This window comes from Nerophis ophidion, linkage group LG29 (genome assembly GCF_033978795.1).
Source record: "Nerophis ophidion isolate RoL-2023_Sa linkage group LG29, RoL_Noph_v1.0, whole genome shotgun sequence".
Lineage (NCBI taxonomy): Eukaryota > Metazoa > Chordata > Actinopteri > Syngnathiformes > Syngnathidae > Nerophis > Nerophis ophidion.
Window position 1 is genome coordinate 8,209,176 of NC_084639.1, and position 14,877 is coordinate 8,224,052.

The 14,877-nt window shown below is 38.1% G+C and overlaps 1 protein-coding gene across 2 annotated transcripts in view; it reads left to right on the top strand.

Moving 5' to 3' along the window:
* glra4a (glycine receptor, alpha 4a) overlaps positions 1 to 14,877 on the top strand; it is a 146,433-nt gene that overhangs the window by 82,285 nt on the left and 49,271 nt on the right. For both annotated transcript variants that reach the window (XM_061891651.1, XM_061891650.1), the window contains exons 3-4: positions 11,358 to 11,425; positions 13,479 to 13,702. In XM_061891651.1, coding sequence (XP_061747635.1) covers positions 11,358 to 11,425; positions 13,479 to 13,702 — 292 coding nt within the window. The remainder of the gene's footprint in view (positions 1 to 11,357; positions 11,426 to 13,478; positions 13,703 to 14,877) is intronic.

Genomic DNA, 14,877 nt, shown 5'->3' on the forward strand with positions numbered 1-14,877 from the left:
AAAAACAGAAAAAAACATTCTTATATTCTGTTCTTAACTATAACCATTGGTATTAGTTAAGTGTAAAAATAAAACACTCTATATGACTTTGACTTAAGGCCTGTAGTCACACTCTTTTTATAAATATTAAATAAAAATAAGTTAGTCATACCTCTTTAAATGAATAAAAAACTTTGATAACGAGTGAAAAAACAGTGACTTTAGAAATTGCTACTGTCATAAAATGGTTTAAAATGGTGAGCAAAAAAAATAAAATTAAATTTAAAAAAAGCTGTGTGAGCTGATTTTGAAATATGTGTTAAAATGCTTGTTTATGTGAACAATAATTCCAAAAGAAACATTATGTAAACAAACAAAAACAAAAACATTCTTATATTATGTTCTTAACTATAACCACTGGTATTAGTTAAACTTAAAAATAAAACACTCTCATTACGACTGGGACTTAAGGACTGTAGTCATACACTTTTTATAAATTTTAAATGAAAATAAGTTAGCCATACTTCTTTAAATGAAAAAAAAACTTAGATAACGAGTAAAAAAAAAAATGACTTCAGAAATAGCTGCTGTCATAAAATGGTTTAAAATGGTGAGCTAAAAAACAAAAAAGGCTGCGCGAGCTCATTTTGAGATATGTGTAAAAATGCTTGTTTGTGAACAATAATTCCAAAAAAAAACATTATGTAAACAAACAAAAACATTCTTATATTCTGTTCTTAACTATAACCATTGGTATTAGTTAAGTGTAAAAATAAAACACTCTGTACGACTTTGACTTAAGGCCTGTAGTCACACTCTTTTTATAAATATTAAATAAAAATAAGTGAGCCAAACCTCTTTAAATGAATAAAAAACTTCGATAACGAATGAAAAAATAATGACTTCAGAAATAGCTGCTGTCATAAAATGGTTTAAAAAGGTGAGCTAAAAAAGAAAAAATGCTGTGTGAGCTGATTTTGAAATATGTGTTAAAATGCTTGTTTATGTGAACAATAATTCCAAAACAAACATTATGTACACAAACAAAATAAAACATTCTTATATTATGTTCCTAACTATAACCACTGGTATTAGTTAAACGTAAAAATAAAACACTCTCTTTAAAACTGGGACTTAAGGCCTTTAGTCACACCCTTTCTATAAATATTGAATAAAGATAAGTGCTGGCCCTGCGATGAGGTGACGACTTGTCCAGGGTGTAACCCGCCTTCCGCCCGATTGTATCAGAGATAGAAAACAGCGCCCCCCGCGACCCCGAAAGGAATAAGTGGTAGAAAATGGATGGATGAATGGAAGTTAGCCATACCTCTTTAAATTAATGAAAAACGTTGATAACGAGTGAAAAAACAATGACTTTAGAAATTGCTGCTGTCATAAAATGGTGTAAAATGGTGAACTAAAAAAAAAAAAAGCTGTGCAAGCGATTGTGAAAAAATGCTTGGTTATGTGAACAATAATTTAAAAAAAAAACATTATGCAAACAAAACAAAACAAAAAAAAACATTCTTATATTACGTTTTTAACTATAGCGGAATGAAAAAGAAAAGGAGAGTGAACTCACTTGTCTTTATCTCTGTGGGTGGAGGCGAGGGTCCAAGCATACGCACAAAATGGTGAGCTAAAAAAAAAAAAGCTGTGGGAACTCATTTTGAGATTGTGTAATAAAACAAATTAGAAATTTTGAATAGTCTGTCTCAAATACTCCTCTATGTGAACAATAATTCCCCCCCAAAAAACATTATGTAAACAAAAACAACAAACGCACATTCTTAAATTATGTTCTTAACTATAGCGGAATGGAAAAAAAAGAGAGTGAACTCACTTGTCAGTCATCCACTGTCTTTATCTCTGCGGGTGGAGGCCAGGCTGCAAGCATACACACAAAATGGTGAGCTAAAAACAAAAGCTGTGGGGGCTCATTTTGAGATTGTGTAATAAAACTAGACATTTTGAATACACTGTGTCAAATGCTCCTTTATGTGAACAATAATTCCAACAACAAAAAACCAATATGCAAACAAAAATAACAAACAAACCTTCTTACATTATGTTCTTAACTATAGCGGAATAAAAAAAAAAAAGAGAGTGAACTCACTTCTCAGTCATCCACTGTCTTTATCTCTGTGGGTGGAGGCCAGGCTGCAAGTATACACACACAGAAGTTGAGGGTCATTTAACGCTCCAAAGTGCTCCAAATCGAATATTTTGGTATCAGATTCGGGCCACATCCGAATCCAATTAAAATCTGATTTTTTTTTTCAACTGTGACTTCAGTCCAAACGCAATGCGACCTGAATGTGCCTTTTTTTCGTCAGCTTTGGGCGAGCTACGTCACTCGTAGTCGCCAGCGGAAGTGGATATTTCATCACAACATCCGGTTTCGATTTGTATTTAAGAGGACAGCAATTTTGGTGCATCGCTTGTCAATAGTGCATAAATAATAGGATATACGTATGTAACATGAATATATATTTGAATTCTCACGCTGATGTCCGTATCTCCTCTACTTAAAGGCCTAGTGAAATGAGATTTTCTCATTTAAACGGGGATAGCAGGTCCATTCTATGTGTCATACTTGATCATTTTGCGATATTGCCATATTTTTGCTGAAAGGATTTAGTAGAGAACATCCACGATAAAGTTCGCAGCTGGAGAAAAGCCCTGCCTCTACCGGAAGTCGCAGACGATGACATCACCCGTTGATGGCTCCTCACATATTCACATTGTTTATAATGAGAGCCTCCAACAAAAAGAGCTATTTGGACCGAGAAAACGACAATTTCCCCATTAATTTGAACGAGGGTGAAAGATTCGTGTTTGAGGATATTGATAGCGACGGACTAAAAAAAAAAAAAAAAAATTTTTTTAAATGTTTTTAGACACATTTACTAGGATAATTCTGGGAAATCCCTTATATTTCTATTGTGTTGCTAGTGTTTTAGTGAGTTTAACAGTACCTGATAGTCGGAAGTGTACGTCCACTGCCGGGTGTTGACGCGCAGTGTCTCGGGGAAGTCGACGGCAGCTGTACGGGAGGCGCAAGCTCAGCTCTCCCGTCCAAAGGCAAAACCCAGTAACTCAATTTTGGTCAAAACTGAGCTGATAATAATTTTGGAGTACCTAGGTGATGTGCTTTACATTAGTGTATGCGATATTGTAATTTGTTCCGTAAGTAAGCTGTTACGCGCTTGGCAGGACCTAGCAACTACCACATAACCGCGTAGATCATGGGTGTCAAACTCTGGCCCGCGGGCCAAATTTGGCCCGCCGTGTATTTTAATTTGGCCCTTAAGGCAATATCAGCGCAATTTCTCACACTTGCCAATCCTCCCGAAGTTCAGTGCCCCTCCCGACAATCTCCCGGGGCAAGCATTCTTCCGATTTCCACCCGGACAACAATATTGAGGGCGTGCCTTAAAGGCACTGCCTTTAGCATTCTCTACAACCTGTCGTCACGTCCGCATTTCCTCCATACAAACAGCGTGCAGGCCCACTCGCATAATATATGCGGCTATTACACACACATAAGTGAATGCAAGCCATACTTGGTCAACAGCCATACAGGTCACACTGAGGGCGGCCTTAACAACTTTAACACTGTCACAAATATGCGCCACACTGTGAACTCACACCAAACAAGAATGACAAACATATTTTGTGAGAACATCTGCACTGTAACATAACAAACATAACGGAACAAATATCCAGAACCCCTCTCAGCACTTACTCTTTCGGTACGCTACAATATATTTTGATATTTACCTCAGAAGGCTGCAAAAAGAAAAGAGGCATTAAATTTGTATTTAAATTTTATTTGATATGCCATTGATATTTTTTAATTATTATTATTATTACTTGAAACTGGATTTTGCATGTCACTATAAAGTTATATAAGCCTTGCTTGTTCAATATTCAATGCAAAACTTGTTTGGGTCCCTATTAAAAAGTTAATTTGTTCAACCTTGGCCCGCGGCTTTGATCAGTTTTAAATTTTGGCCCACTCTGTATTTGAGTTTGACACCCCTGGCGTAGATACAACAGCAAAACCTAGTATCTCAAGGGACCAATCGGAGCTTCTTTGTCAGTCGCCTTATTGTCTTTAATGAGACATTTGCACGAATGGGGGCCCACGGTCAAGCTGATTATGTAATATTATGGCACGGGGGGATATTTGGAAGATTGGCCCAGGACGTTGCAAGCACCTTCATTAAATGTATTGTTCTGGATTCTTCCCCTTTGCATACTCTTTTGGGCAGATAACTGTGGAGGTCAAAATAAAAACTGGACGCCGTGCAATGTGCAAACACAGAATGGGGCCCACCCGAGATTGTGATAAAATATCTGGAGAAAGGGCACACGTTCACGAGAGCAGATTCAATCCATGGCTCGATCGGCAAGAAAAATGAAAGCTCAAGAAAACATCTATACGTTTGATGACTTTGTAGATCTTTGTAAGGCAGCATCAAGATAGATTGGTTTTCCTTTGTTTTCCCAAAATCAGCTGGAAGTGAGTTACTAGGTTTTGCCTTTGGACGGTAGAGCTGACCTCCGGTAGGAATCGACTTTTTAACCACAATTTTCTCACCGAAACCTGCTGGTTGACATGTAGTCGGGATCCATGTCTGCTCTGATCCATAGGAAAGTTTCACCTCCGTGAATTTTAAACAAGGAATCACCCTGTGTTTGTGTGGCTAAAGAATAAAGCTTCCCAACTCCATCTTTCTACTTCGACTTCTCCAATATTAATTGAACAAACTGCAAAAGATTCAGCAACACAGATGTCCAAAATACTGTGTAATTATGCCGTTAAAGCAGACGACTTATAGCTGGGATCGGGGCTGGAACAACATATACACTACAATCCGTGATGTCACGCGCACGCATCAGACGACTTTTAGCTGTGTGTGTGCGCAGCGCTCATACTTCCTAAAAATCTGTGACGTCTTGCGTACACGTCATCATTACACGACGTTTTCAAGACGAAACTCCCGGGAAATTTAAAATTGCAATTTAGTAAACTAAAAAGGCCGTATTGGCATGTGTTGCAATGTTAATATTTCATTATTGATATATAAACTATCAGACTGGGTGGTGGCTAGTAGTGGGTTTCAGTAGGCCTTTAACTGATTACACTGCAAAAAGTCAGTGTTCAAAAAGAAGAAGATAAAAAACAATAATGAGGGGCATTTTATTTGAACTAAGCAAAATTATCTGCCAATAGAACAAGAACATTTGGCTTGTCAAGACTTTCCAAAATAAGTAAAGTTAACTAACCTCAATGAACCCAAAAATACCTTAAAATAAATATATTCTTACGAATAACAAGTGCACTTTTCTTGGCAGAAAAAAATAGACCTTTTTGTTCAATATGTTGAAAAATATTGTTAAATGAAGTAAATGCTAGTGCCATTATCTTGACATAATGATATGCACTCGGCATCAATATTTTTTGTTTCATGCTTGAAGTAAGAAATGATTACTTTAAAAAACTACTTTTTTACTTGTAAGTGTTGATGACACAGCTTTGATAAAGTTGATATTCTAGTTTCAAGCATGTTTTACTCAATATAGGTCATCAAATCACAGCAACAAGCTGTAATATCTTACTGAGATCATTTAGGACCAAAATACTCAAAACAAGTAAAACCCTAACATAAAATCTGCTTAGTGAAAAGAATTATCTTCTCAGACAGAAAATAAGCAAATATCACCCTTATTTGACGTATTTCATCTTACTTAGATTTCAGTTTTTGCAGTGCAGACAGAGATGATTTTTGTTATTTGGGTCCAAAATGGCTCTTTCGACGTTCTGGGTTGCCTACCCCTGCATTAGTGGAAAAGCGGCAAATTAGTGAAAGCGACAGAAACTTTGCCATGGAGATTAGTTTTCTTTACGTGACTGGTTGAGTCGCCCCGCGACACCTGTCCGTCAGTAATAACAGTATCACCCTCATTTGAGATATTTAATCTTACTTAGATTTCAGTTTTTGCAGTGTACAACTCATTATATTACTTTAATACGTTTTTTAAATGAAAAAAACACTAATTTTAAGATGATGCGACTTTTATTTTATTTTGTAGTAGTAGCTACTTCTTTTGGGTCAACTTCCTTTGTGAGGTGAAGTGAATTATATTTATATAGCGCTTTTCTCAAGTGACTCAAAGCGCTTTACATAGTGAAACCCAATATCTAAGTTACATTTAAACCAGTGTGGGTGGGACTGGGAGCAGGTGGGTAAAGTGTCTTGCCTAAGGACACAACGGCAGTGACTAGGATGGCGGAAGCCATTTTTATAGTCTTTGGTGTGACTCGGCCGGGATTTGAACTCACAACCTATCGATCTCAGGGCAGACCCTCTAACCCAGACCTGGGCAAATTAAGGCCTGGCCGTGGACCTTTTCAATCTGGCCAGCCGGACATTCCCTGATATTTTTAGATTTTTAACATCAGGTGTCTTAAACATGCGGCCCGCGGGCCAATTACGGCCCGCAAGACATTAATTTGCGGCCCGCCGTTTGAAAGGACAATTTAATGTTGGCGCGGCCCGCGAGTTTATTATGAGCGGCGCTTGACAGCATCATACTTGTCATCGTTCCCAACCTTCCCGGAAGTCCCCGGACTTTCAGGGCATCCATTCTTACGAATTATCTGCCGATTTTTCTCATTCGACATTATTCAGGGGATGCCATGTCACTGTCAATAGTAACTTCTACATCCTATATAAACAGCGTGGAAGCCTATTAGTATGTTGCATCTAGCTGTGCAGTGCACACATGTGCTATGGCAAGACATATTTGATCAACATCCATACAGGTCACACTGAGGGTGGCCGTAAAAAAAAACTTTAACACTGTTAAAAATATGCGCCACACTTTTAACCCACACCAAACAAGAATGACAAACATATTTCAGGAGAAAATCCGAACCTTAATACAAAATAAACCCAACAGAACTGATACCCAGAATCCCATGCAGCCCTAACTTTTAGGGCTACAATATACACCCTCCCTACTTGCATCGGTTGAGGTGGTGTATATAAAAGCCCGGGAGAGTTAGGGCTGCAAGGTGTTCTGGGTATTTGTTCTCTTGTGTTTAAGTTGTGTTAGGGTGCGGATTTTCTCCCAAAATGTGTTCGCTGTTCTTGTTTGGTGTGGGTTCACAGTGTGGCGCAAATTTGTAACAGTGTTAAATGTGTTTATACGGCCACCCTCAGTGTGACCTGTATGGCTGTTGATCAACTAAGTTGTTCTGTACAGGTCTCACATAATATGATACATAGCTGTTATTTTGGTTGTGGGATGTTAAGGCGTGCGCGATGACAAGCTGTACAGCTGTAGTCCTCTTATTGAGAGTACTTGAAGGTATGCCAAGGGACAAAGGAGATTTATTAAAAGTAATCTAAAAAAATAGCAGCAATTCATAAATACCCAATACATACATTTATTACCACTTCAACAACATATGAATATAGGTTCATAAACTGTGAAAAGAAATGCAATATTCAGTATTGACAGCTAGAATTTTTGTGGACATGTTCCATAAATATTGATGTTAAAGATTTGTTTTTTTGTGAAGAAATGTTTAGAATTAAGTTGATGAATCCAGATGGATCTCTATTACGATCCCCAAAGAGGACACTTTAAGTTGATGATTACTTCTATGTGTAGAAATCTTTATTTATAATTGAATCACTTGTTTATTTTTCAACAAGTTTTTTAGTTATTTTTATATCTTTTTTTCCAAATAGTTCAAGAAAAAACACTACAAATGAGCAATATTTTGCACTTTTATACAGTTTAATCAATCAGAAACTGATGACATAATGCTGTATTTTACTTCTTTATCTCTTTTTTTCCCAACCAAAAATGCTTTGCTCTGATTGGGGCAGGAGTCACCAACGTAGCCCATAAGGACCAGGTGAGTCGCCCGCTGGCCTGTTCTAAAAATAGCTCAAATAGCAGCACTTACCAGTGAGCTGCCTCTATTTTTTAAATTGTATTTATTTACTAGCAAGCTGGTCTCGCTTTTCTCGACATTTTTAATTCTATGAGGGACAAAACTCAAATAGAATTAGAAAATCCAAGAAAATATTTTAAAGACTTGGTCTTCACTTGTTGAAATAAATTCATTATTTTTTTACTTTGCTTCTTATAACTTTCAGAAAGACAATTTTAGAGAAAAAATACAGCCTTAAAAATTATTTTAAGATTTTTAAACACATATATCTTTTTACCTTTTCAATTCCTTCCTCTTCTTTACTGACAATTTAAATCAATGTTCAAGTAAATCAATTTTTTTATTGTAAAGAATAATAAATACATTTTAATTTAATTCTTTATTTTAGCTTCTGTTTTTTCGACGAACAATATTTGTGAAATATTTCTTCAAACTTATGATTAAAATTTCCCAAAAAATATTCTGGCGAATCTAGAAAATCTTTCGAATCAAATTTTAAATCTTATTTCAAAAGTCTTTTGAATTTCTCTTAAAATTTTGGTTCTGGAAAATCTAGAAGAAATAATGATTTGTCTTTGTTAGAAATATAGCTTGGTCCAATTTGTTATATATTCTAACAAAATGCAGATTGGATTTTAACCTTTTTAAAACATGTGATCAAATTTCTAAAATTAATCTTAATCAGGAAAAATTACTAATGTTCCGTATTCTTTTTTTTTTAAATTCAAAAATATTTTTTTTTTGGTTGAATTCTGAATTTTAAAGAGTCGAAATTGTTTCTAAATTTAATTGTCTTTTTTTTTCTCTTTTAAACCATTCAATTAAGTGTTTTTTCCATCATTTATTCTCTACAAAAAACTTTCCGTAAAAGGGAAAAAAAATGTACGACGGAATGACAGACGGAAATACCCATTTATTTATATATATATATATATATATATATATATATATATATATACATATATATACAAGGTGAATTGAGTAAATTGGCTATTTCTGGCAATTTATTTAAGTGTGTATCAAACTGGTAGCCCTTCGCATTAATCAGTACCCAAGAAGTAGCTCCTGGTTTCAAAAAGGTTGGTGACCCCTGGATTAGGGGGTACTTAAATCAAAAAAATGTTCACAGGGCGTACATCACTGAAAAAAGGTTGAGAACCACTGTTGTAGAGGCAGTGCAGTCACGGCAGCCCTGAATAATGTCGGCCGGGTGAAAATTGGGACAAATTCGGGAAAACGGTTGCAACGGTAGATTGTCAGGAGGAACACTGAAATTCAGGAGTCTTCCGGAAAAATTGTGAGGGTTGGCAAGTATGTTGCTAGGGCGGGAAAGCCATTCATAGAAGGTGAATTCATTAAAAAGTGCATGTTAGATTTTTTCTGAAATATTTTCTTGCAGCCCAGCATCACCCAGTTTCTGCATCCAGTGGCCCCCAGGTAAATTGAATTTGAGACCCCTGTTTGATATGGAAAGTGTAGCTGCCATTATGATGTGCAGTCATGTTTTCTAATGACCGGAAGTCTTCAACTATACTAAGTATATCAATTCTTGGAACCTCCATCATGTACTTGTTAATATGGTCATCTAATTACTTACTATGGTCACTATGAGATATCTCAGATTGTAGGTGGGGTTTTTTTCACTATATTTGTTACATTTTGGTTGATTGTAAAACATGTCAATATTCAGTGTTTTATCATTCGTAGTTAATATTGTAAACCCCACATTCTTTATTATCATGTACATTCTGGGTGTCTCAGCTACAATCGGGCGGAAGGCGGTGTACACCCTGGACAAGTCACCACCTCATTCCGCCCGATTGTAGCTGAGATAGGCGCCAGCGCCCCCCGCGACCCCGAAAGGGAATAAGCGGTAGAAAATGGATGGATGGATGGATGGATTCTGGGTGTCTCGTTCAGTTAAAAAAAATGTAAAATTCCATTCCGTTTTTTATGGCGGTCTATCATAACGTTTTTAGCTTTTAATCATTATTGTATGGTTTTGTATTAGTGTTCCTAAAAATAGATATTCCAGCCCCCAGACACACTTTTTTTTAATCTAAATCTGGCCCCCAGCCCCGAGTAAAATAATTGCCCAGGCCTGCTCTAACCACTCTGCCACTGAGTCGGTAATGTAAAGAAAAATGTGTAGTACCAACCACACAGTCTGATAGTTTATATATCAATGATGAAATCTTAATATTGCAACACATGCCAATACGGCCTTTTTAGTTTACTAAATTGCAATTTTAAAGTTTGCGCGAATTATCCTGCTGAAAACGTCACGGGTTGTAGTGGACATTTTGTTCCAGCACCGATCCCAGCTGTAAGTTGTCTGCTTTAATCGCATAATTACACAGTATTCTGGACATCTGTGTTGCTGAATCTTTTGCAATTTGTTCAATGAATAATGGAGACGTCAAAGAAGAAAGCTGTAGGTGGGAAGCGGTGTATTGCGGCCGCCTTTAGCCACACAAACACAGCCGGTGTTTCATTGTTTACATTCCCAAAAGATGACGGTGAAGCTTTACTATGGAACAGAGCGGTCAAGCGAACACGGTTGGATTGGACCACACACAAAGTACAGTGAATTATGCAGCGATCATTTCGAAAGATCGTGTTTTGAAGAGGGTCCCTTGCGAAGGGCAGAGATGGGCACCGCCACCACCCGTTTACTGGTGCTGAAGAAAGGTGCGGGGCCGACCTTCAGGTTGTACAGGTACGACCATATAATCTCACTGAAACACTAGTAACACAATAAGTAGATAGGGGATTTTCCAGAATTATCCAAGTAAATTTGTCTAATAACATCTGAATCTCTCTCACTGTATTGTCTTTTTTTAAATAATTTTCTAGTCTTTCACTCTAACTTTCCTCATCCACATATCTTTCATCCTCGCTCAAATTAATGGGGAAATCGTTGCTTTGTCGGTCCGAATCGCTCTCGCTGCTGGTGGCCATGATTGTAATCAATGTTCAAATGTGAGGAGCTCCACAACGTGCACATCGTCTGCTACTTCCGGTAAAGGCAAGGCTTTTTTATTAGCGACCAAAAGTTGCGAACTTTATCGTCGACGTTCTCTACTATATCTTTTTAGCAAATATATGGCAATAACGTGAAATGATGTATGACACATAGAATGGACCTGCTATCCCCGTTTGAATAAGAAAATCTCATTTCAGTAGAGAAACTGGAAATTGTGATGTATCATGTTCTATGCATGCATGTTCCAAATATACTCAAACTCGGCATGACGGCAGTTTCAAGTTTTACTGTTTGCACAAAAATTGTATCCGAATCCAGATTTTCTGGCATTGTAATCTCCACATTGCATGAAAAAGGTTATTTTCAATAAGAAGTCAGATGACCCACAAAAAAATTGTCCACTCTTTTCTTTAGGCCCGCCTGTGAATGTCACCTGCAACATTTTCATCAACAGCTTTGGCTCCATCACGGAAACCACCATGGTAAGAAAACCCGGCGCATTTCATACAAATCCTGTTTCCATATGAGTTGGGAAAATGTGTTAGATGTAAATATAAACGGAATACAATGATTTGCAAATCATTTTCAACCCATATTCAGTTGAATATGCTACAAAGACAACATATTTGATGTTCAAACTGATAACCTTTTTTTTTTTTTTTTTTTCTAATAATCATTAACTTTAGAATTTGATGCCAGCAACACGTGACAAAAAAGTTGGGAAAGGTGGCAATTAAAACTGATAAAGCTGAGGAATGCTCATCAAACACTTATTTGGAACATCCCACAGGTGTGCAGGCTAATTGGGAACAGGTGGGTGCCATGATTGGGTAGAAAAGCAGCTTCCATGAAATGCTAAGTAATTCCCAAACAAGGATGGGGCGAGGGTCACCACTTTGTAAGCAAATTGTCGAACAGTTTTAGAACAACATTTCTCAACGAGCTATTGCAAGGAATTTAGGGATTTTACCATCTACGGTCCGTAAAATCATCAAAAGGTTCAGAGAATCTGGAGTAATCACTGCACGTAAACGATGATATTATGGACCTTTGATCCTTCAGGTGATACTGCATCAAAAACCGACATCAGTGTGTAAAGGATATCACCACATGGGCTCAGTAACACTTCATAAAACCACTGTCAGTAACTACGGTTGTTGGCTACATCTGTAAGTGCAAGTTAAAACTCTACTATGCAAAGCAAAGCCCATTTATCAACAACAACCAGAAACGCCGCCGGCTTTGCTGGGCCCGAGCTCATCTAAGATGGACTGATGCAAAGTGGAAAAGTGTTCTGTGGTCTGACGAGTCCACATTTAAAATTATATTTGGAAACTGTGGACGTGGTGACCTCCGGAGCAAAGAGGAAAATAACCATCCGGATTGTTATAGGCGCAAAGTTCCAAAGCCAGCATATGTGATATAATGGGGGTGTATTAGTGCCCAAGGCATGGGTAACTTACACATCTGTGAAGGCACCATTAATGCTGAACGGTACATACCGGTTTTGGAGCAACATATGTTGTCATCCAAGCACGTTATCATGGACGCCCCTGCTTATTTCAGCAAAACAATGCCAAAACACGTGTTACAACAGTGTGGCTTCGTAGTAAAAGAGTGCAGGTACTTTCCTGGCCCTTCTGCACACCAGACCTGTCTCCCATGGAAAATGTGTGGCGCATTATGAAGCGTAAAATATGACAGCGGAGACCCCGGACTGTTGAACGACTGAAGCTCTACATAAATCAAGAACGGGAAAGAATTCCACTTTGAAAGCTTCGACAATTAGTTTCCTCAGTTCCCAAATGTTTATTGAGTGTTGTTAAAAGAAAAGGTGATGTAACACAGTGGTGAACATGCCCTTTCCCAACTACTTTGGCACGTGTTGCGGCCATTAAATTCTAAGTTATTATTTGCAAAAAAAATAAATAAAAAGTTCATGAGTTTGAACATCAAATATCTTGTCTTTGTAGTGCATTCAACTAAATATGGATTGAAAAGGATTGGCAAATCATTGTATTCCGTTTATATTTACATCTAACTCAATTTCCAAACTCATATGGAAACGGGGTTTGTAGTAGAAGGTCTCAGGAAATTACACTCCATTACCATTGTCTTGGTTGCATCTCGCTTTCCCTGTCTTCCAAATGATCATTGAAATGAAATGAAAAAAAAAAAAAACACTTGCCACTCTGTCCAGCAATTAAAGCCGGTTCCCTCGCTCCTTTTCGGGACCGGCGCGTCACTGGAGTGTGGATAATGACGTGTCCACTCTGCAATTAAAATGAAACATTGAGAAAATGAATGAACAAGATGGCGGGTGAGGGTTGAGGGGATACAGTATATGATAAGATTGCTGCTCATGTCCTGCTTTGAGCGTGATCCAGCATTATAGAGTACTGTAGTCAGTTGTTAAAGGGGGTCTGGACCTATGTCACCTCCAGTCAGGTCAGAACCAGGCCGTTGCCAAATAGCAAAGCATTCCGTGCAGCTCTAGTATCAAATGCAAACCGCCCGCTCCATCCATGCCAACAGGACTACAGGCTCAACGTCTTCCTGCGACAAAACTGGAACGACCCCCGTCTGGCATACAGCGAATACCCAGACGACTCGCTGGATCTGGACCCGTCCATGTTGGACTCCATCTGGAAACCCGATTTGTTTTTCGCTAACGAGAAGGGGGCCAATTTCCACGAGGTCACCACGGACAACAAGCTACTACGGATCTTCCAAGACGGCAGCGTTCTGTACAGCATCAGGTAAAAGGAGCATTGGTGTTGTTTGGATTTGGCAAGACGAGATCTGGCCAGGTTCTTTTTTTTTGTCTGAGAATGTGTTTCAATGTGCTCAATTCCGTACTTAGGTTTCAATATCAATCAATCAATCAATGTTTACGTATATAGCCCTAAATCACCAGTGTCTCAAAGGGCTGCACAAACCACAACACAAACCACTACGACATCCTCGGTAGTGTATACTAATGTACACAGTAGGGTTGTACGGTATACCAGTATTAAATTAGTATAATACCGCAATACTAATGAATCATATTTGGTACTATACCGCCTCTGAAAAACACCGGTAGCCCCCCCAGGACCCCTGTCGTCGTCATGTCGTGTCATTGCTGGTTTATAAGCAGAGGAGCATGTTTGACAGCGCACAATCACAGAGTACTTACAACCAGACACATTGTGTAGACAGAAAAGGGAAAACGGACGCATTTTGGCTTGAAAAATAGCGATAAAGGTGAAGCTTTAACACTGAAACGCCCTCCGGAAGAGGTGCTTTGAGACAGTGGTCCCCAACCACCGGGCCGCGGCTCGATTGGTACCGTGCCGCAGAATAATTTTTTATTATTATTTTTAATTAATTTTTTTTTTTTATCAAATCAAGATAAAAAAAACACAATATACACTTACAATTAGTGCACCAACTCAAAAAACCTCCCCTTTTCATGACAAAAAAGATTTAACCCCCAATTCCAACCCTTGATGCTGAGTGCCAAGCAGGGAGGCAATGGGTCCCATTTTTTTATAGTCTTTGGTATGACTCACAACCTACCGATCTCAGGGCGGACACTAACCACTAGGCCACTGAGTAGTGGTAAAGTACTAAAGTACATCCTATTATCCTGACTGCGAAATTTGTTCCCCCGGGATGCAAATGGACCACTCCGGACAGGACGTGCAGGTAGGAATGTGATTTTTTTTGTAATACCAAAAACTGAAAACAGGCCAGGGGAAAAAATGTGCCGATCGCACTCGAAGCAAACGCTAACACTTAGCACAGGGAAAAAGACAAGGAATACTCACGTAACTGTAGCATAAGCATACAAGGAAGCCAGGCCGATTGACCGGCAAAGGCAGGCTTAAATAATGCCTCTGATAAGTGAACAATGAAGCAATAAATTAGACTATTAATCTTACCTAGAGAT